General features: G+C 42.5%; 1 protein-coding gene across 2 annotated transcripts; it reads left to right on the top strand.

Annotated features, from left to right (window-relative positions):
* Nucleotides 1-8,200: 8,200 nt before the first annotated feature.
* Nucleotides 8,201-18,300, top strand: LOC103638799 (two-component response regulator ORR25). Of its 2 annotated transcripts, none has more exons than XM_008661613.4 (7): nt 8,201-9,275; nt 9,370-9,483; nt 9,615-9,773; nt 11,760-12,140; nt 12,238-12,314; nt 12,681-13,931; nt 17,668-18,300. In XM_008661613.4, the coding sequence occupies exons 2-7, from the start codon at nt 9,378-9,380 to the stop codon at nt 17,707-17,709; spliced, it is 2,016 nt and encodes a 671-aa protein (XP_008659835.1). In that variant the 5' UTR covers nt 8,201-9,275; nt 9,370-9,377; the 3' UTR covers nt 17,710-18,300. The 2 variants fall into 2 exon arrangements, with proteins under 2 accessions (XP_008659835.1, XP_008659833.1); XM_008661611.4 differs by having other exon boundaries at nt 8,208-9,275; nt 17,665-18,300.
* The last annotated feature ends 5,827 nt before the right edge of the window (nt 18,301-24,127 follow it).

The raw sequence follows: 24,127 nt of genomic DNA, 5'->3' as shown, positions 1-24,127 counted from the left end.
CCAACAGGTGACACTTGTGCACACACAAGTCATTGTTTAGTCCATGGTTTTTAAAGCGGTAAGGCGAGCCAAGGCGTTGGACCACCGCCTAGACGCCTAGGCGGCGCCTAGGCGATGTAGGCGGGCAAGGCGCCTAGGCATTGGACCTCCGCCTGGACGCCTAGGCGTCGCCTAGGCGACGCCTTAAGAACAGTGGTTTAGTCATGTTATCAACCAAACTCCACGCGTTGGGTCGGTAGACAAGGGAGGTGGCATCGGAAGGCAGGCTCGAGGGAGAGTGTTGGGTGTGTGTGACAGCGAATTACGTTGGGAGGCAGGCTCAGGGGCGGCAAGTGGCTAAAGGCCGGCATGCGGAGCATGACACAGTTGGAGTGAGAGGCAAAGAGGTGGAGGAGGCCAGACGTGGATGGTTATGCCAAAGTACTGGGTCCATCTATCGGAGTTTGGAGAGGCAGAACCAGAAAGGGTTAATCTACCCCTTACCTTCTTCATAGTAGTATAGTTAGATACTCGTACGTTGTTAGGGACATACATAGAACTTGTTTAAATAAGATAGTTATTTAAATATTTATTTAAACACATTCCAATAGAATTTGTGAGTAAAGTTTGTTTGGTGTTAATACCTTCCCTCGTGACCTTCTTGACTGCCTTCTTCATCAAGATAAGTAGAAATTGACATATCACGTTAACCAATCTTATAATTCAATTACCAACTATATTTCTATATGTGCCTGAATCTTATGGGTTCCACAATATTGTACAAGCTTGGCTATATTGGGCACCAACTATATATGAAGCAAGTTTATCGATGTCAGCTTTTGTATAGCTTTACGTTCACAAGCTGCATATGCCTGAAAGAACCACAGAGCAAAAAAAGAAGAAAGCGTTTAATTTCCTCTAAAACATGCAACAACCAACATCTTATCTTCTAGTTATACTAGGTGAGTACCCGTGCGTTGCAACGGAACATCTAATACCATGATAACTTATATACAAAATATGTCTTATATTGTTATAAAAAAATTTCATAATCCATTTGTGATCCTAGCCATACATAAATTTTGTTATTTTAATTTAGCTATTTCACTACTACATTGCAACCATCAGTGTCATGCAGACTTCGATATATGTCACGATTTGCATGGTCTCATCATTGGAGAGCACGTGCCACACCTGCCGGTAGAAGTTTCGTCGTACATCGTTAGTCACCAGGCACGCACCACCATACACGCTTGCTTAAACAAAAAGGCAAGTGTGTGTTTGCGAAGAGAATTAAAGGCAGGCCGGCACAAAAACTACCCCAATGATGGCGAGTGGTCATTGTTGTCGGTCCTCCTCTGTGTCACCTCCGGCGCCAAGATGACGCTATAATCCTTGATATAGTAGTCGTCGAACGCGCGCGACATGGTGAGTATGGATGACTCTTGGTTGGGCTGCCAAATGAAGTGCACCCCGGGCTCATCAGCGAGGTAGTACACCTGATCGTTGCACCACCAGATGTGCTACTCCTCTACATACATCTTGTTCGAGGACACTCACACAACAGCAGCAATGGTCGTCGTCCCAGTATAGATGTCCAGAAAGCACGTGGCCCGTTAGCCCAGCACGGAGCACGGGTTTTTAGCACGACACGAGCCCGGCACGGCACGAATTTAAGCGGGCTCGGGCTTAGCCCGACCCGGAGAGCGTGCCAGGCTCGATAGGAATTTGAGCCCGTTGGGCTGGCCCGGGCACGGCCCGTTATCAGCCGGGCCTTTAAACCGGCCCGTTCATAGAACTCCCAGCGGCTCCACAAATCCTGGGCTGCCTCCCAACGGTCCAAATAGTGCACTCCACAGCCGCACGCTCGCAGTCCCTCCCGCACCGCAAGCGAAGACACCGTGGTAACCCTAACGCTCTCTCGCAGCCTCGCTCTTGCGTCCTCTCCGTGCGGCGGCTCCAAATCCGGCTCTCCCTCTCAGTCTCTCTCGCTCCTGTGCGCGGCTCCTGTGCTCCGGTGCTCTCACTCTTGCGTCCTCTTTGTGCGGCGGCTCTGGCTCTCTCTCTCAGTCTCTCTCGCTCCTGTGCGTGGCTCCTGTGCTCCGGTGCTCTCGGTCCTGTGCTCCAGTGCTGCTCGGTCCTGTGCGCGGCTGTCTCCGGTGCTCCCTTCTTCTTCTCTGGCTCCCATTCGAACGCCCAAATGTTCCTGGAGCCGCCATACTACCCCAACCTGGACGCCGCCAAGACGTTTCTAGCGATTCATTTCTATAAGCGATCATGTACTAGTGTTCTACGTAGATAGATTGATTCAGTTAGATGTCAGTAAGATCTCTTTATCTCTGAGTGTTTTTTGTGCTGTCAGTTTTAGGTTTTTGTGCTAAATATTATTGTGTGTTTTGCGGGCTCGGGCCGGCCTGGTCTAATAAATGGGTCGTGCTATTCGGGCCAGCCCGGCACGGTCGGGCCTCCACCGTGCCGTGCTCGGATAGCTGTCTAGGCCCGTCGGGCGGCACGACACGGTTAAGTGATCGGGCTTAACCGTGCCGGGCTCAAACGGGCCGGGCCAAGTCGTGCTCGGGCTGGGCCGGGCCGTGCCGCCCGTTTGGACATCTATACATCCCAACGCACAAGAATTCATGGCCGGTCAGTAGCGACTTATGTGGCAGGTTGGGTTTCAGGTGGATGATGAGCTGGACGGCGTGACAGCGTCGTCGTCGGTTGAGGTGCCCAGAACAACCCGAGAGTCGTCGGCATTGGCAACGACCATGAGGTCCCCCTGTTTGACGATGGACAGCGCGGTGCAGCTGCTCTAGACCGCGTCCAAGCGGCGGTTGCGCCGGAGCTTGCCGTACACAGCGACGCATGCGGCCACGTAAGACTGCTTCCAAAGGTTGAACTGGCAGTCGCCAAGCTTCTTCTCGGCGTCGATGAGCAACGCCAACACGAACGCCTCGTGCTAGTGGTGTTTGTTCGGGGTTTCTAAGTAAGAAACATGGTGTCATCTTTGGCATTGGTTTATGAAAATGAATGTCACACATGCAAAAAAAAGGAATTTAAGTTGAAAACATTATTCAAACAAAAGAAATTGCATGCTAGGTCTTCTTTAAATACTACTCACTCAATCCAAAAATATAATTTAATAATCTCGGTGATACTTATCTACTACTACACATTGTGCTAGGGTAGTAGGTGGGCTTCGGGAGAGATATAGTATATGTTTTTACTACAATAGATGTAGACATGAACACACGTGTGGTGTAGTAGTAGCTACGAGCACATTTGTTTGAGGGGTTGTGGGTTCGAATCCCCTTGGGGCCATGTTTTTTTAATTTAATTTTAGCTAGGTGTGGGATGTAAAAAGGCAGAACCGGGAATGGTGAGAATGGAATGTGCGGGGAGGAGGGAATCAGAAAGGCAGAACAGGAAATGGGAATGTTAGAACACGGAATGACAGCCTACCCCTTACTGCCTTAATAAGTAGTAGAGATATGCTAACTGGTTGAACATGAATTGACTGCCCCCAAAGCACGAGAGGCAGCCCTGCATTTGGTCCTTGGGGATCATGCTGCCTCCCTTGGACACGTCGATCGCCTCCACCATGGACATCACCTCCACCATCTCGGGACGCTTGTATGGGTTTGTGTCCCAACATCGCTTCATCACGTTCGCTAGCAAACTCGGACAGTTGCGCGATATCTCAGGCCTCAATTTCTGTACAAAATTTTCATTTCACTTCAGGCTTTTAGTGACAAACATGGTGGCAAGGAATGAGATAGAGGCATGTCTTTATTTTCACCTGACGAACAATGGTAGAGGCGACTTCAGAAAAGGTGAGATCAGGGTATGACATGTCACAACAGTATATCTCCCACAACTAGATCCCAAAGTTGTACACATCACCTTTGAGGACCTATATGTATATGCCAATGTAACCCACAAGCACAGGTGCTCTTTCAAGAAACACGAAATAAAAAATCTTGTACAGAGAAAGGATCGAGTTTTAGATCAATGGAAAATCCTACTACCTTGCAGATGATGCATCGGTGTGAAAACAATGGAAAACATTGGTTTGAGAAGAGAATAGCAAAATTGTTGACCAAATTACTGAAGAGATTAGAGGCCACACAATTTGTGTGGTCTTTAAGATACTTCAGATGTACCATGCAGGCATGTTTCCGTCTTATATGCAAGTACTTTCGTGCAAATACCTTTTGATATAAACGATAGCTTTTCCTGGTGTGCAGTTTAAGATTTAGGAACAAATGGATGGTTATAACCAAATACCTCATGAGCCATGTAACGAAGTGTCCCTGTTTCGTCGGTCACATTGCTAGGATTTGAAGCCTCAACTCGAGCAACACTAAAATCAGCAATTTTATAGTTCTTGTTTTGTCTAGAAGCATATTTTTAGTCTTGACATCATGATGCACTATCTTCTTTGAGTGGAGATAGCATAATCTATTGAAACAACATATACCAGAATTATATCTTCCATGAAAAGAGTGAAGATGCATAACAGCAAAATTCTAGGCAAAGATCAATGCGATCAATTGCATTTTTTTACTCAGTGGAGTACAATTTATGTGGTTGATGTGGGCAACATTTTTACGATGGCCTCTGAATAGCATGCATGTATCCATTTTCCAAATTACCTGATATCAGAAATCTTGAAATATGTGTGGTATGCAAAAGTGAAAGAGAATGGCTTCACAACCACGAGAATCATTTTTATGGCAGAAAAGTCTAGAGATTGTATTGAGAATGGACCAAATCATTTCCAAGAATATAAAGGTACCTGTAATATGCATGACCCATGATGAACTTGACGAAAGATGCAGACTGATGAGTAGAATCGATGCTTTGTTTTTTATGAAAACCAATATCTTTGACGGTTGCTTGCAGATAGTATGAAGGATATTAAGGCATTACCATCTTTAGTTGTCATCCAAATAAGAGCTCCTGAGACAAATCGACAAAGTTAGAGAACATTGTGTGGATCTTTGAATTGAAGGTGATGTTAGAGAGGGAGTGTACCAAACTGTTACAAAGCAGTTGCTTGATGACTACAAAGACAATATGGATGTTGTCGCACTAAATCTTAGTGAAAAAATGACTTCACTTGAATCTGCAGTCTCTGAAAAGAATAAGGCATTATGTTGTATAATCTGTGTAGAACCTTATCAGGAGACGCTTCTGAGAGATAAAAAACCTTTAATAATATTGAGTGGATCCAACAGGAAGAATGTGATCCAAAATTCTAAAGTACTATAATAGTATAATCTAAGGGAATGCATATTTCAGTGTTACACCATTGCCAAACTGCTAGCTATTTACCTATGCTTCATTAAGAGGAGCCATAGGGTCCAATGATTTCTTACTTGACTGCACATGTTCACAAATAACGAGACCAGCGAGCTTGCAGATCCAGACAAATCAGAGAGGTAACCAGCAAGAGGGGTCCCAATCATACCAGTAATACCATTGGAGACACCATGGATGCGGTGATGCGGTTGTAGAAAACAAGGGAAAGAAGGTATATTAGTAGCATTTTTAGGCCTAATATTATTGTATGCAATATTGGGTTTGAGAACTTTAATTTGGTAGTACAATAATTTTTGGGGAGAAACCAAGAAAATGGTGAAATCCATTACTCCCATGACCCATCTCATTGTCTAAGATCCCTAGGCCTTTTAGTCACACAAGGCCTACAACACATCAAGATGCAAAAAAAGATCATCAGATGTTATGCAAAGACTGTGTTGTAACTAACTTAGAGGAAAAAAGGACAACAATATGCATCTTTTGAAGCCAAGTTAATGTCAGGAAATGATTACAATATAAGTTCATACACTGAAACAAAGCTAATATTCCTATATGCTTCATTCGTAATATTAGTATCTGGTGTTAGGAAAGGTTTCATACATGGAGATAGGGGTGTAAACTGTACGAATATTATCCAAGCATCCGATCGTCCGAAGAGGCTAATTATTCGGCTGGACAGTTTTTTCGGATATCCGCAGAATTTTCGGATTTCTGATTCGAATTCGGATAGTACGGTTCGGATATCGGATACGGATATGAGATGACTGATATCCGTCGGATTTCGGATATCCGGATAACTTCTCGGATATCTGGCCGGATTTCATATTTCGGATATCCGGACATCTACCCAGATATCTTACTATATTTCAGATTTCACATATTCGGATAGTTACATGTGGAATCGCCCTAAATATCCAAGTTTCAACATAATCAATACTTCACTTTATCATTTTAATTTGAGGACTTGAGGTTATGTTCTTATATAATGTTTATTGATCCTGGTAACCTATTTGCAATTTTCGGTTGATAGTGAAATATTTTATGAATTTAAATGCATTTTGATAATTTTCTATAGAAAAATTATAATAATACACAAATAGTCTCAAAAAATCATGAAATTTGATGGAGGAGCAATATATGCCTATATAGCATCCTCAAAAATGTTTGGGCCATAAAATCTAAAGTTTGCCAGCGTTTCTTTCTATTCCCGTTCACTTGTTATGTGAGTTACATGTGATATCACCTTAACTATCCAAATTTTAACATAATCAATACTTCACTTTATCATTTTCACATTAGGATTTTAGGTTATCTTATTATATGATGTTTATTAGTTTTGGTAACTTATTTACCATTTTTGGTCGACATTAATATTTTATGGATTTAATTGCTTTTTAATGATTTTCTACAGAAAGAAAATAATAATACACAAATAGCCTAAACAAATCATGAAATTTGACGGAGGGGTAACATATGTACACATTGAATTCTAAAAAAAATGTTTGGACCATAAATTTCATAATGTGCCAGGGATTCTTTCATTTCACTTCCACTTATTGCGTGAGTTACATATAAAATCACCATAGGTATCCAAGTTTCAACATAATCAATACTTCACTTTATCATTTTCACATAGTGACTTCATATTATCTTTAATATTTTGTAATCAATATTTTATGAATTTAATTGCATTTTAATGATTTTCTACATAAAGAAATTAATAATACTCAAAATAGCCTTATAAATTCATGGAATTTTATGGAGGTGTAGCATATGTCCACATATAATCCTAAAAAATGTTTGGACTAAAGGAGTGGCTAAATGATTACAACTATGATAGGTGTGGAATGGTGTCTTACACGATATCCGACAAAAATATTCGTTACCGACGCTATCTGTGTCTGATTAGCTCCGTATTCGATCCACGACTATCCGTATTTGTATTCGAGAACATCCGTATTTGTATTCGTATTCAAAGCTATCCGTATTCGAATTCGAATCCGAATAAAAATATGAAAACAAATATGATTTCATTGATATTCGTCCGTATTCGATCCGATTACACCCCTACATGGAGATATACCTTCTCTAGCGGGTACACTGTTTTCTGGCAGCTACACACTTAGGCTATCCGCAACCGTTACCCCTAAATTTTTTCCCCCTATATCACTTTTCCCCCCTATTTTCCCCTCTATTTTTTCATCTCCCGCAGCGGTTCCCCCTAAATACTCCCCCTATACCCCACTACCACTATAAAATATCATTTTCTATATCAACTATCATTTTTTTATCTACTAACAATTACTCGTGGACCCATAGCACAGTGTTTAGGGTGATGAACAGTGACACGCTAGATCTGGGGGGAGAGAAGGAGACCGACACGTAGGGGGCGCTGTAGGAGGCACCGCTGCGGCCATAGGGTGCCCCCTACGCGCCACATGCAAGGAGAGGGGGAGGGGCAGCGTCCACCGCTGCGGCTAGTCTTATGCTACACACTTATCCTGAGTGCCAGAAAATGCAGACGATAGCTTGCTTGGGGCCGTTGTCTGCAAAGTGCAAAGGGTTCCAACAATTTGTTTGGCAAACATTTATCCAGTTACTACAAATAAACAAAGGAATTCCAAGAGCAGTCACGATGATTCTAGTTTTGTGAGGCTAGCTCTATACCAGTTCACCCTTGTTTCATGACTTGCCACCTGAATTACATCTACAACAAATAAAGTTTTTAGGATAATTTTATTTTTGGCATGACAAATTAAGTAGAATTTCGTGGAAACTGAAGAGCATGTAGTACTATTACATTACCTGGCGTGAACTTCTTGGAAAAGCTCCTGGTCTCCTTAAAGAGCTGCTCGAAGTGGGTCTTGTAGTACATCACGCCATCCGTGGAAGAGTAATTGCACATCTACAGGCGGCCAATGCATCATTCCGTGGAAGAGTACCACCGCCCTGCCCGTAGCTCGCCGCGTACCGCCTGTCCTCGCGCCCGCTGCGCTTCCTCCGCCGCTGCCTGCGCGTGCGCCTGCTCGGCCGCCACGAGATCCGGCGGGACCCGCGCGAGCTCGCCCTGCGCGGCCGCGTCCCCCACCTCCCGCCTCTACGCCTGCCTCTCCTGCGCCGCCGTCTTCTGCCCCTCCCACGCTACCACGCACGCCTCCGCCTCCGCGGGCCCGGCCACCAGATCGCCGTCGACGTCGACCGCATCGAGCTCTTCTGTGCCGCCTGCGGGGACCAGGTCTACGATCCCGACTTCGACCACGCCGTCTTCCTCGCCTAGTCCTCCTCGCTTCTCCCCTCCACCTCCACCTCCACCTCCTCCGCCTCCCCGGCCCTCCGCAAGCGCCGGCGCGTTGATTACCGCGCGTGGTTGCGGACCTCGAGCATCGCGGACGCAGAATAGGGAGGGGACTGGACGACAGCTGTTGGGGGCGTGGCGGTTGCAGCTTTCGCAAGGGAAGATGGAGGCGTGCGTGCAGAGGGAGAGGCGAGGCACAGGAGATGGTCTACACTATTGACTTAATTGTTAGTAGAGATTTATAATTCCACCCAATTCCCTAAAATCTCAGTAACGGCCCTCGCGAAGACGGTTGAGTGTGAGTCCGGCCGCAATTCTTAAACCATGGGCGAGTCGTGTGTGGTTTGGCTAGTTTTCCATCCATCATGAAACTGAAGCGAACCACAGCACACAAGCGATGAGCAAACCCAGCAAAGCTGGTGGTGGAAGCACAAGATAACTGAAGGCAGGAATTAATGGGAGGGAAATTCCACATTGCAAGGATGAACACCTTCCATCTTTGCAGCCGCATGCATTCGGATCCCCGCTCCTCCCCAAATCCCCCTTGGCCCTGCAATAAATCTCACCTCCCCCTCGCACTCGCTGCATTGCTCTTCGCCCGGAAATCGTCTCGCTTACTTCGTTCCTTCTCTGCCTCTGTTGCTCCCCAGAGGTTCTTGGCTGGAAAACATTGCAGCAGGTAAGAAAATTCGAGTCTTCTCGGGTTCCTTGCGGGGATTATTTTTGGCCGGCAGTTGTTTCCTTGGAACTGATCGTGTACGTTTTCGATATAGGAGAAGAGATGGACGCAGACACCTTCCCAGTGGGGCTGCGCGTGCTCGCCGTCGACGATGACCGCGTCTGCCTCAAGATCCTAGAGAGGCAGCTGAAGTGTTGCAACTACAACAGTGTGTATTCTTGCCTTCTTAGCCGCCCTATTTCCCCGATTCCGTTGTGATTGTGATACAATTTTTAGGTCAGACGATGATTTTTTCGGGTGATTTTGTTTTTACGGTTGAATTCTGGTGGTGCGACGCAGCGACGGTGGTGACGGATGCCCAGACGGCGCTGGACATGCTCAGGGAGAGGAAGGACGGGAACCAGTTCGACCTGGTGATCAGCGACGTCGTCATGACCAAAATGGACGGCTTCAAGCTCCTCGAGCTCATCGGCCTGGAGATGGATCTCCCAGTCATCAGTAAAGCTCTTACTCAAACTCATTTTCCCAGTTTTATGCATGGCATTCTTCTGATCGTGTAAAGAATGGCTCTCACGAGAATTTGTAGTACTACCATTTTTGGATGTTGTTCTGGATAGCTGCATTCAATGGATTGATTATAACTCGTTGGCACGAGATATCCGGTAGAGCTGCTGGTTATGAATGTTTGGGTAGGATATGAGTAAATGGCACATGTGCCAATCATGCGTCTTGATTTTAGGGGTGCTTGCGTTCAGATTCAATCAAGCTAATAACTGCGTTATTGTCTATGTTCTACTTCTGTATGTTACCGTCTGTTCCTAAGTACTGCAAGTACAGTGGAGCTGGATACTTCTTTTTGTCATTTGTAGCTTCATACTTACAATTTGTTTGTAAGCATTGCATGGAAACTAAAATTTTCTCCGTTTTTGGTGTCCGTTAGATCGTCACTGTTTGTTCATAAGCTCTAGATGGTGTTGATTAACCTCTTAATGATATTATTTTTAGTTTCATACGTTACGGCGCATTCTTTAGCATTATGAAAAGTAAAATTTAATTTTTGTACTTTTGTGACTTACCATTTGTTCATAGCCAAATCGACCTCTCATTGTTTTCAGTTTTAGTTACACATGCCAGGTTTTCCCTACATGTAACTGAATTTTGTTAATTGTAGTTTTGTACGTTACTTTTTAGATAACGGAAACAAAATCCAGCTTTCACGTCTTCCGAGGTTAGGGCCAATGTTTCACAAAACTAGCCGCACCACCGACTGCGCACAAAGGAGGGACACACCTCTAAGCCGAAATAGATGATGCAACCCCAAACGGTGAAAACGCGACACCAACAAAAAGTAAGGTTCCATTACAACGTGATCCTCTTTGTAAAACTCTAACCATGAAAAGCGAAAAACTGCATGGCCACCATCTCTAGACGTCAACAAGCATTCCTTATTAGATCAGCTGTGTCTTCACTTCTTTGGAGCTGCATCCAGAGTCTAAGCCAGTGAGTGCTTCTGAACAGAACCTGCAAATAAGTCATCATTTGGGCTTTATCAAAAACTAAGTTGTTCCTACTTATCCAAATAGCCCAACACAGAGCTGAGACGCCTGTAATAACAAGATTCTTAGTCTTCAATCCACCCCCAACAACTCATGCGGGCGGGGCGTCGTGGCGGAGCCGAGGGGCGCACGCAGGCGGCAGGCACACAGCTCGTGCGGGCAGCAGGCGTGCGGACTGCGGAGAGGGGCAGAGGGGTGAGGAGCAGCGGGTGCCGGCTGGACGCGTGTGGAGGAGGGCTGACCTAATTTTTTTTTGGTTTTGTGCGCTTAATTTATGTATACTTGCTATTAGTCTAGCTGGGCCACGAGGTTTGAGGTCCGCCCCTGCCTATGTGGCAGCTCTTCACTGAATCAGTCTGGCTACCAAATTGTTGTTTGTAGTTCGTTTGTATTGCTACTGCTTGTTATGTAGTAGGTGCAATCAGTAACTACTAAATATTGTTGCTTGTAGTTTCATGTGCTATCATTTTCTTTGTTCATATTTAAGTAACAGGAGCAATCAATCTAACAATTTAATCCTGTCATTTATTACATTTTCATACATTGCCATGGATTAGTAAGCTCTAGGTGCAACCAAGATAACTTCTGAATTTGTGGCCTGCAGTTTGGTTCATAATTGTTGGTTTTTCATTATAACTAGTCTTTTCCAGAAGGATGTGAACACTGCCCCATTCTAATAAATTTGTGAAGTTTCTATTATGAAGTTATTTGAAATAACAGAAGTGTAAATGGTAGAGATTTGCATTACTTTGTGTATGAAACATTTTCCTAAAAGTAAACGACACATGTAATGCCTAAAGAAAATGGAAAATAAAAAATGTGCCTAGTCAACTGGACATGAAGGCCACTAGATCATTCAATGTCTAGTCTATTGAGCTTGTTGACTTCTGTATATCATAATTGACTTATGTTGCCTTATGTCATACAGTGCTATCCGCAAACAGCGAGACACAGACTATAATGAAAGGTATAAAGCATGGGGCCTGTGATTATATGGTAAAGCCAGTGCGCCTCGAACAGCTTAGGGGCATATGGACACATGTGGTGAAGAACAGTAAGATTGATCCAAGGAACAACATCGGCAGTGACAGTGATGATGTTGTTCAGAAGTTGCCATCTGGGGATGGTGATAAAGGTGAGAAGGTTGGAGAAACCCGCCAAAAGAAGTATCCAAAGAAAAACAAAAAGACTGTGGATGTTGCTGATGAGGATAACGAAAAAACATCAGCCCAGAAGAAGCAAAGGGTCCAATGGTGTGGTGAACTACATCAGAAGTTTGTACAAGCTGTCCGTCAGATTGGCATTGATAGTAAGTTCTCATGTATCATGGGTCATGGCTTTATCTATCAACAATTCTTCTGTTAAATATGTTTATCTTAGCAAATATTTTGTTGCTGTAAATGCAGGGGCTGTTCCTAAGAAAATATTAGAAATCATGGATGTGGAAGGCCTTACTAGAGAGAATGTCGCCAGTCATCTGCAGGTTTGGTTTATACTCTTATGCTCGATCACTATGCTTGTGTTCCTGTCCACTATATTACTCTTAAAGATATTAGGATAAAACTTGTTTCTGCCCAATTTCTATCTTAATCTCAATATTGTGTTTATGTCAATGGAATTTGTGGTCTGTCACTTCAACCGGAATGTCTGTTTGCCACACACAAAGCTCTAGCGGCGTACACACATGTATTGAGTTTGGTATGTTATACACATGTGCACTTCTGGAGTTAGTTTTTCCTCCCCTGATTTTTTTTCTTCCAATGATTAAGAGCCCACTTCATTCATTTTATGGTTTTGTCTTTTTTTTTCTTAACAAGATGTTTTTCTATTTTCCGAGTTGTGATTTCAGAAGTACCGAATCTACCTTAGAAAGCTCGGTGATGGCACACTGAGGAGTTCTAGTCCATTTGCTGATGAAACTGAAGCATTTCGGAGAAACATGAATGTCCCATCCTTCATTAGCTCTTCGAGCTCAAGCAACCATTTTGCAAAGATGAATTCCTCATCACTAATTGGAACGGAGACATTGCTACCCACAGAGTCAGTTTATATCATGAGCCCCCAGAAAAACTTGGGCATTTCTCGGTCAAACATGGAACCAGTTAGCCATGGTGTTAACTTACCCAAAGATGTTATTCCTATGCCAGTGCAGGATATTAGCAGATTCATTTCTTCTGGCAAGTCCTATGCACCTGTATGGAGTGATGGGCTGCTAGGTAGAAGCCAGTGCTTCCCTTCTGGTCCTTCTGGCAGCTCCTTTGCAAATATTTCAAATAGTGTGGTGTTGAACGCAAGCAAACCTTTCTCTGTTGATATTTCTGGGAGATCATTAGCAAATGGCTCAAATGACAGGCCACCATTGACCTCGAACATGTGCTTTTCTTCGTCTCATTCTTGCAGCTCCTATGCGAGCATATTGGGTGGCAAGATTTTGGGATCAAGCAGACGTATTCCTTTCGAAGACATAGCAGATGGTGAGATGTTGGCTCCTGGTAATTTACCATTGCAGTCTCCTCAGTTGGTGAAACAGCCTTCTTCTGCTGGCCTATTTAACGAGGTTGCCAGAGACGTTCACCAATTTGCAGGACTTAGCAACTCCTGGAAAGTTGCTGTGCCGCCAAGGTTTTCTGATCTTGGTCATAATGTTGGAACATCTGAAGGTCATTCGCAGGGTAACATTTTCAAGATCAACCGGTTGTCAAGACTTGCACGCTCCTCTGCACAGATTCCAACGTTCAGAAATGAGTATCAGAAGAAAACCACAGGAATCATGGGGAAAGCCGTACCAGTGGTAGGTTTCAGAGAGCAGGTGGCACCATTCAGCTTTGAAAACAACACACGCTCTACAGTGACGCTGATAGGCAATTCTGCTTTGTCTAGTTCTTCAAGCACCAGACCTGGCCTTAACATCAACAATTCTGCCATGCTGACCCAGGTGCTGAATGGCGGTGGTGCAAATGACAACCTCCATGGAGTTAGCACCGTTAATCAGCAAGCTGTTAATGACCAAGTGAATAACGAATTCTTCATGGGAACAAATGAGGCACATAATGCGGAGAGTGATGATTTGGATGATTTCCTTGCGTACTTAGTTAATCAAGTAAGATCCTTTCTCTTCCCTTTTATGCACAAAATATGTCTCTGTCCTGATTTTCATTGTATTCCGTTTCACATTTTTGTGCAAAACTAAATTAACACATGAGGAATTTACCTAACTATTGTTAGCTTAATTGCTTCTAGTTACACCAACAATAACAAAGTCTTTTTGTCCCAAGCAAGTTGGGATAGACTAAAATTAAAACCGCCACAAGTCAAGGTTCAGGTACGTGGATAGCTATTTCCCATGATTCCCATTCAAAGCTAAATCTTTAGGTACATTCCGTCCTTTCAATTCTCCTTTTACTGTCTCTTTCCATATCAACTTCAGTTTTCACTTGTCTCTTTATTGCTACCGCGTCTTAGGATCTCACTATGCACTGGTGCTTCTAGAAGTTTCTATTGGACATGTCCAAACCATCTCAACCGTTGTTAGACAAACTTTCCTTCAATTGGTGCTACCCCTAGCCTACACATGTATTATCATTCTGGACTCGATATCTTCGTGTATTGCCATAAATCTAACACAACATATATATTTCTACAACATTTATTTGTTGAACATATTATCTTTTTGCAGGCCAATTTTTTGCACTATACAACATAACAGGTCTAATCGTCGTACTATAAAACTTGTCTTTTAGCTTTTGTGTTACCATCTTGTCACATAGAACGCCAGATGCTTGACGCTACTTCATCAACTCTACTTTGATTCTATGTCTCTTCATTAATATCTCTACCTCTTTGTAGCATTGATCCTAAATATCAAAAGGTATCCTTTCTAGGCATTACACCTTCCAAACTAATATCTTCCTCATACGTCATAGTGCCAAATTCATCTCATATATTCTGTTTTAGTTTCATTGAGCCAAAAACCTTTGGACTCAAGATTCTCCTACCACAACTCTAGTTTTCTATTTAATCCCATCACCTGTAAAAAGTATAAACTAAGGGATATCCCATTGTATGTCCCTTGTGACCTCATCCATCACTAAGGAAAAAAGCTAAGGGCTCAAAGCTAAACTTTGATGTAGTACTATACTAATCAAGAAGTCATATATGTGTTCATCACTTATTCGAATACTACTCACAATATTATTGTACATGTCCATAATGAGTCCAACACACTTATTTAAAACATTATGTTTGTACAAAGTCCACCACGTAACATTACTTGGTAATTTATCATAAGATCTTTTCCAAGTTAATGAAATCATATGTTGGTCCTTCTATTCCCTATATTGCTCCATCACTTGTCTTATTAAGGTCCTGTTTATGATAGTTCTAGCTCCAAAAAATTTGGTAGAGTTGGTGGAGCAGGTCATTAGATGCTCCAGAAAATCGTGAAGTTGGAGTTGTAAGTGTTTAGAAGACATTTAGATAAGTCGTTTCGTTTATTATTTAGATTAAAAATATTTTTAAAATTATTTAAACTGATATTATAAACTACTTATAAACTACAACTCTACATCGAAGCTGGAACTTGTAGTCATCCCAAACACCCCCTAATAAAATGACTTCTATAGTTGACCTTTCATGCATGAAACCAAAATGGTTCATAGAGATTCTCGTTATTTCTCTCAGACAACGCTCGATAACTCTCTCCCATAGCTTCATATATGACTTATCAACTTAATCCATTGGTAATTAGTACAACTTTGAATATATTTCTTATTATTGTAAATCGATACCAATATACTTTTCTAATCGTCAGACATCTTGTTTGACCAAAAGATATGGTTGAATAACTTGGTTAGCCATACTATAGCTATGGTCATTGCCTTACCCCTTTTATATTTTTATTTAATGTCTCTTTAACCTCATATTCTTAGATCTTATGCACATTGTGCCTATTGGTGTCATCAAAAGGGTCATGCAACTGAAAAGTTGTGTCTCCATTCTCCTCATTAAACAATTTGTCAAAATACTCTCGACATATGTCTGATCTCATCCCCCTTCATCAAGAGATGCTTCGTTTCATCTTTAATACACTTAACTTGGTTGAGGTCCCTTGTCTTCCTCTCACAGACCCTAATCAATCTATATATGTCCTCTCCTTCATTTGTACTCAAAGTTGGTAAAGATTCTCGTACACGCTGCCCTTTGCCACACATACAACTCACTTTGTGGTCTTCTTTGCTACATTGTACTTCTCTATATTGTCCACACTTTTGTCATGGTCCAAACGTCAATAGCGTTTTTTCTTATCTTTAATAGTCATTTGGACTTTCTCGTTACGCCACTAAGTATCTTTATCCTTGCCTCTACTACCTTTGGTTGCTCCACACACATCTGAGGCCACCTTCTGAATGCATGTCGTCATCTTCTCCCACATGTTGTCATCTTTTTCCTTACAAGTGGCCTCTTTGATGACCATATCCTCAAAGACTTATGCCGTCTCCCTTTTAGTTTCCACCTCTTTGTTCCCATAATCTTACCTTATTTATCCCTACAAGCACACACCTTAAAACCAGAGACTACCACCACAAGCTTCTGTTGAGAGACAATACACTCCCTAGGTATCACCTTGTAATCCAAGCATGCCCATTTATCTCTCTTTTTGTGAGGACAATCAATTTTATTAGGGTATTGGGCATTGCTATAGGTTGCCAAGAGGGATTCTCTCTTCCTAAAGAAAGTGTTGGCTCTCAATAGGTCAAAAGCTACCCTAAAGTCCAAGACTTTCTCTCCCTCGTGATTCCTACTATCGTGCCTAGGACCTCCATGAACCACTTCGAAACTTACACTTGTTGGACCTACATACACATTGAGGTCTCCTTCTATGAAAAGTTTTCCACTAATAGGTATAGCTCTAACCATGCCATCTAAGTATTCCCATAAAAGTCTCTTAGCACTCTCGTCGTGGCCTACTTGGGGGCGTACGCGTTAATTACATTCAAGACCAGATCCCCCAAGATAAGTTTGGCTAAGATAATCCTATCTCCTTACCTTCACATATCCACTACACTGTTCTTAAGGCTCTTATCAATCAAAACTACTACTTCATTTCTATTTGCAGTTGTCCCTGTGTACCAATTCTTAAAGCCGGTATTATCCACCTTCTTCATCTTCTGATCCTTCTATTTAGTCTCTTGGATGCATAAGATATTTACATGTCTTCAAGTCGTTGTGTCAACTAACTCCATTGACTTACATGTGAGCGATCCTACATTTCAACTACCTAAACGGATCATAGTTGGTTCGACTAGCTTCCTAATCCTCCGCACTAGTCGATGGTGTAAAGTCCGTTGCACATTTTCAGCACACCCCGATGACGATGTAGTGCGCCACTAAGGAAGCAGTGGCCTGATTCTTGCTCACTTAACATCATGCTTAGAACATGACATGACACATCGCCAAAGGGGTGCCTACTCGATCCTTGCCCGTTTAACACCATACCCAGGCTTCGATATGGTGCATCACTAAGAGGGTTCATCCAAAATTTCTTTCAAATTTCGTCTCCACTAGAATGGCTAGGTTCCTTTACCAGGACTTGAGACTTGCTATGTTGAGACAACATAGGCGGAGTTTAATTACTTCTAGTTGTTAAATTAAAAAAATACTTGTAATTGTTAGTACTTAGTGCATTGCTCAGATTCATCATGCCTATTCGTGCATAACTCGACCATAATACGTGTTAAATTGCTAGCTTATTTTAAATTTATTCCGTCTAGACTAAGGCTTTGCATGTGGAATTGATGACTAATGTTTGTCTAACTGAACATGTATCCTTTTAGCAGGATTTCATCAACAATGGTGATTCTTTCATTGACAGGGACTGAGAATCTGCCCCTTGACTCTGGAAGAGAGATGCTGCTGACCAATTCATGGTTCTTGCATGTTGTATGAACAAATTTGCACTGTTTGTAGTAGGCTAGCTAGGAGCAGGCCATCTTGGATGGAATCCCCATGTTTCTCTAGTGTAGTCATGCTGGTTCTCTTATGTATCAGTTGTAGCTTTTAACCTGTGGTGTTCAGTTTGGTGGGAGGTGTGGGTGCCACCCCTGCCAAACTCAGAACTATGTGTTCCTCTTTGGCTTGAATTTTGGTGGTCACTTTTAGTTTTATGTAAAACAACCTACTCTCTCATAGTCCTTCGGATGCATGGGGATCATAAAGGATTGAGGAGGATTAAATCTCTTCCTATTCAAAATTAAGTAGGAAGGAATTTAATCCACTCCAATCCCTCTCAATCCACCCCTAACCGAACAAGGCCTTAGGGGTCTTTTGTTAAGTGTGATCATAGACAAAGTTATGTCAGTTAGATCCAGTGGTATGATTTTCATGAACTATTTGAACTGTTGTATTTCATCAGTTTTGAATCAATGAAATGCTGCTATCTCTTGAAATTATATTGATAGCCCATATTTTTATGGAACACTACTAGAATAGACAAAATAAGTTTGACAGTGTCATTGTTCATTACTATATTAAAAGGCTTTTGTTTAGGGTTGTGTGGGCTCTTGGTTGTGGCGGGCGTTGGTGTCGAGAGGTTTCTTTTTTTGTATTTTTCTATACCATAGTTCATAAGCCGCGGCTTACTCCTCCTTAATGCAAAGACGCGACTTGAATTGCGACTTGAAGTTGTTTGTATCATATCCTGTTGGTAGTGATCTACTCATCCTGTGATCTTAACTTCTTGTCTCCTTTACTCTCATATGTGTAAAAATGTAGAATGTTAATGTTTGCATATGAATTTATTTTACAAAGAGCACGGTTCTTAAATTCGTCTAGCAGTGTCTATGAAACTGAGGTAGCTTGCGTTTTGCCTTGCGTAGTCGGAAGTCTTAGATGACACCAACAGCTCTAGCAGTTTAATTTCTTGTTTACACACGAGTGAGTAAATAGTGAATGGGAAGGAGTATTAGTGCAGCTTTTATTGTTACCGGCGAAAATGTGTTCAGCTCCTAGTAAAAGGACTAGTGTGATTGTTACTGGTAAGGACTGACATTCAAATAGGAAGAGGATTTCTTCCCCTTTCAATTCCATATCTGCCAAATCAGTCGTAACTGGTTATTATTTCCTCTATTTAGATGAAAATTCAATATTAGAGTGAAAACCAGTAAACATATTCATTTTCATGCATCAGCTGTTACAATTACGGCAACTGAAGATGGTCAGGCTTTTCTCAGTGTTGGAACATTGTTCAGCTACAACTAGTTTCGTACGTGCTCTCTTCAAAACTGTAAGATATTTTTAAGGTGTTTGGTTTGAGAAATAAGCTAATCCGTCATCTTCTCGTTTCTTACTTTTTTGTTTGGTTTGTGAAATTAAATGAGTTGAACAATCACCATCATCATAGTTAGTTAGTACTAACATTAGGAATGAGGTCATCCTACTAAATTTAAGGAATGGACTTATGATGCATCATCTTATTTTATTAAATGGAACGATGTCTCAAACCAAACACCTCATTTTATATTTTTCTAGATATTGCTTTTACTATATAGGTATACATAGTGTATATCTAAGAGCCCCTTTGGAATACAAGAATTTCAAAAGAATAGTAAAGTATACATGACTCAATTCATTTTTACAGTAAAACATATGGAACGGGAAAAATTTCCGCAATCCAAAGGGGCCTAAATGTGTAGAAAAATTTTGCATCTAGAATGCCAAAATGTCTACTAATTTGAACTGGAGGAAGCAAATTCTTTTCATGTACTTATAAAACAACATTACTTATGCAATGAAATAGTCTTGTTCTTGTCCAAAATAACCATGTTTTGCAAAGAAACAACTAAGGGTTGATTATGCCACACGTTTAGTACCAAATGGTTATTTCTCTTTGAAAGGGAAATAAGTTTACACCTTTTCCTAAATAATTTTGGTAGTTAAATTGCCCAACACAAATAATTGAACTAACTAGTTTGCTCTAGATTATAAGTTTTACAGGTGCCAAAGATTCAACACAAACCAATAAAAAGTCCAAGGGTTCAAATAAAAAGAGCAAAAGACAACCGAAAGGCAGCCCTGGTCTGCCGCACCGGACAGTCCGGTGTGACACCGGACAGTGTCCGGTGCACCAGGGAACTCAACTCCAAACTCGCCACCTTCGGGAATTCGGGGAAGCCGCTCTGCTATAATTCACCGGACTGTCCGGTGTAGCACCGGACTGTCCGGTGTGCCAGCAGAGCAACAGCTACTCGCGCCAACGATCGTCTGCAAAGGAACAGTGAAACGCTACAGTGCGCGCATACGCGCGCAGAAGTCAGAGCAGGCGCCAGAAGGCGCACCGGACAGTGAACAGTGACTGTCCGGTGGCCCCGTTGTCAGAAGCTCCAACGGTCAGAACCCAACGGCCTGGTGACATGGCTGGCGCACCGGACCGGTGCGCACCGGACTGTCCGGTGCGCCATACGACAGAAGCCCTCACCAACGGTTCTTTTGGTGGTTGGGGCTATAAATACCCCCCAACCACCACACTTCAATGCATCCAAGTTTTCAGCCATCAAACCTCATACAAGAGCTCTAGACTTCATTCCAAGACACAAACAAAGAGATCAAATCCTCTCCCAAGTCCGGAATCACTCCAAACAAATTAGTGACTAGAGAGAGAGACTTTTGTGTTCTTTTGAGCTCTTGCGCTTGGATCGCTTTTCTTCTTCCTCTATTCTTGCTTCCAAGTTCTTTGTAATCAAAGCAAGAGACACCAATTGTGTAGTGGTCCTTGTAGGGGACTAAGTGTCCCGATTGATTGAGAAGAGAAGCTCACTCGGTCTAAGTGACCGTTTGAGAGAGGGAAAGGGTTGAAAGAGACCCGGTCTTTGTGACCACCTCAACGGGGAGTAGGTTTGCAAAAACTAAACCTCGGTAAAACAAATCACCGTGTCCATCCGCTTTATTTCCTTGTTGATTTGTTTTTCCTCTCTTTCGGACTCGTTTACATTTCTAACGCTAACCCCGGCTTGTAGTTGTGCTTAAACTTTATAAATTTCAGATTTGCCTATTCACCCCCACTCTAGGCGATTTTCAATTGGTATCGGAGCACGGTACTTCATTAAGAGCCTAACCGCTCGAAAGTGATGTCGGGAGCTCACGCCAAGAAGAAGATGGTGACCGGCGGGAAGCCCGCCACAAGCCACGGGAAGGCTCCATCGGGGGAGTCCGACAACAAGAAGAGGGAGGAGTCACCTCCTCGCGTCAAGTCGCACCTGAGTGGCGACAAGAAGAAGAAAATGAAGAAAGTGGTCTACTACGAGACCGATTCTTCGTCGCCCTCCACCTCCGGCTCCGACACGCCTTCCGTCACTTCTAAGCGCCATGAGCGCAAGAAGTTTAGTAAGATACCCTTACGCTATCCTCGTATTTCCAAACGCACCCCTTTACTTTCCGTCCTACTAGGCAAACCGCCGATTTTTGACGGTGAAGATTATTGTATGTGGAGTGATAAAATGAGGCACCATCTAACCTCACTCCACGCTAGTATTTGGGACATTGTTGAATTTGGTGCGCATGAACCATCCGTAGGGGATGAAGGATATGACTCGGACGAGGTAGCCCAAATCCGGCACTTCAACTCCCAAGCCACCACTATACTCCTCGTCTCTCTAAGTCGAGAGGAGTATAATAAGGTGCAAGGGTTGAAGAGTGCCAAAGAGATTTGGGACGTGCTCAAGACCGCGCACGAAGGAGACGAGATGACCAAGATCACCAAGAGGAAAACGATCGAGGGGGAGCTCGGTCGCTTCATGCTCAACCAAGGGGAGGAGCCACAAGCTATGTACAACCGGCTCAAGACCTTGGTGAACCAAGTGCGCAACCTCGGGAGCACCAAATGGGATGACCATGAAATGGTCAAGGTTATTCTAAGATCACTTGTATTTCTTAATCCCACTCAAGTTCAATTAATTCGTTGTGATCCTAGATACAAGCTAATGTCTCCCGAGGAGGTTATAGGAAAATTTGTGAGCTTTGAATTGATGATCAAAGGCTCCAAGAAAATCATCGAGCAAGGCGCCACCTCTACATCTGAGGTGAAACCCGTTGCCTTCAAAGCGACGGAAGAGAAGAAGGAAGAGTCTACATCAAGTAGGCTTCCCATCGACGCCTCCAAGCTCGACAACGAGGAAATGGCGCTCATCATCAAGAGCTTCCACTAAATCCTCAAGCAAAGGAGGGGGAAGGACTACAAACCCCGCTCCAAGAAGGTTTGCTACAAGTGTGGTAAGCCCGGTCATTTTATTGCTAAATGTCCATTATCAAGTGATAGTGATAGGGGCGACGACAAGAAGGGGAGAAGGAAGGAGAAGAAGAAGTATTACAAGAAGAAGGGCGGCGATGCCCATGTTTACCGGGAGTGGGACTCCGATGAGAGCTCCACCGACTTCTCCTCCGACGAGGACACCGCAAACATCGCCGTCAACAAGGGCCTTCTCTTCCCCAACGTCGGCCACAAGTGCCTCATGGCAAAGGACGACAAGAAGAAGAAGGTAAAATCAAGATCCTCCACTAAGCATGCAACTTCTAGTGATGAGAATAATTCTAGTGATGATTAGGACAACTTGCTTACTCTTTTTGCCAATTTTAACATGCAACAAAAGGAAAAATTAAATGAATTGATTAGTGTTATTCATGAGTAGGATGAACTCTTGGATAGCCAAGAGGATTTACTTATTAAGGAAAACAAAAGGCATGTTAAGACTAAAAATGCTTATGCTCAGGAGGTAGAGAAAAATGAAAAATTAACTAGTGAGCTTAGCACTTGCCATGACACTATTTCCAACCTTAGATTTGAAAATGATAAATTAATTGCTAAAGTTGAGAAATTAAATGTTAGTGATGATTCTCTTGTCAACCTTAGAAATGGTAATGATAATTTGATTGCTAAGATTGACAAATTGAATGCATACCTCTCTAGCCTTAAAATTGAGAATGAAAAATTAATTGCTAAGGCTAAAGATTTAAATGCTTGCAATGTTTCTATTTCCAATGATGAGAATGCTATTTTACATGCTAAGATTGTTGAATTAAATGATTGCAAACCCTCTACATCTATCGTTGATCATGTATCTATTTGCACTAGATGTAGAGATGTTAATGTAGATGCTATTCATGAGCACCTTGTTATGATTAAACAACAAAATGATCATATAGCTAAACTAGATGCTAAAATTGCCGAGCATGAATAAAGAATGAAAAAATTAAATTTGCTCGTAGTATGCTTTATAGTGGGAGACGCCCTAGCATTAAGGATGACATTGGCTTCCAACAGGGAGACAATGTCAAGCTTAATGCCCCTCCTAAAAGATTGTCCAATTTTGTTACGGGCAAAGCTCCCATGCCTCAGGATAATGAGGGTTATATTTTGTATCCTGCTGGTTATCCTGAGAATAAGATTAGGAGAATTCATGCAAAGAAGACTCATTCTCATCATGCTTTTATTTACAAGAATGAGGCTTCTGGCTCTAGGCGTTCCACACATGTTAAAATGCCTAAGAAGAAAACTCCTATTGCATCAAATGATCATAATATTTCATTTAAGACTTTTGATGCATCTTATGTGCTCACTAACAAATCAGGCAAAGTAGTTGCCAAATATGTTGGGGGCAAACACAAGGGGTCAAAGACTTGTGTTTGGGTACCCAAGGTGCTTGTTTCTAATGTGAAAGGACCCAAGACCGTTTGGGTACCTAAGAACAAGGCCTAAACTTGTTTTGTAGGTTTATGCATCCGGGGGCTCAAGTTGGATCATTGATAGCGGGTGCACAAACCACATGACAGGGGAGAAAAGGATGTTCTCCTCCTACGAGAAAAACCATGATCCCCAAAGAGCTATCATATTCGGGGATGGAAATCAAGGTTTGGTCAAAGGACTTGGTAAAATTGCTATATCACCTGACCATTCTATTTCCAATGTTTTTCTTGTAGATTCTTTAGATTATAACTTGCTTTCAGTTTCTCAATTATATAAAATGGGTTACAACTGTCTTTTTACGGATATAGGTGTTACTGTCTTTAGAAGAAGTGATGATTCAATAGCATTTAAGGGAGTGTTAGAGGGTCAGCTATACTTAGTTGATTTTAATAGAGCTGAACTCGACACTTGCTTAATTGCTAAGACTAACATGGGTTGGCTCCGGTATCGGCGACTAGCCCACGTTGGAATGAAGAATCTTCATAAGCTTCTAAAGGGAGAGCACATTTTGGGACTAACAAATGTTCATTTTGAGAAAGACAGGGTTTGTAGCGCATGTCAAG

Source organism: Zea mays, chromosome 9 (genome assembly GCF_902167145.1).
Source record: "Zea mays cultivar B73 chromosome 9, Zm-B73-REFERENCE-NAM-5.0, whole genome shotgun sequence".
NCBI lineage: Eukaryota > Viridiplantae > Streptophyta > Magnoliopsida > Poales > Poaceae > Zea > Zea mays.
Note: the sequence above shows the minus strand (reverse complement) of the source record. Positions and strands in the feature narration are given on the sequence as shown.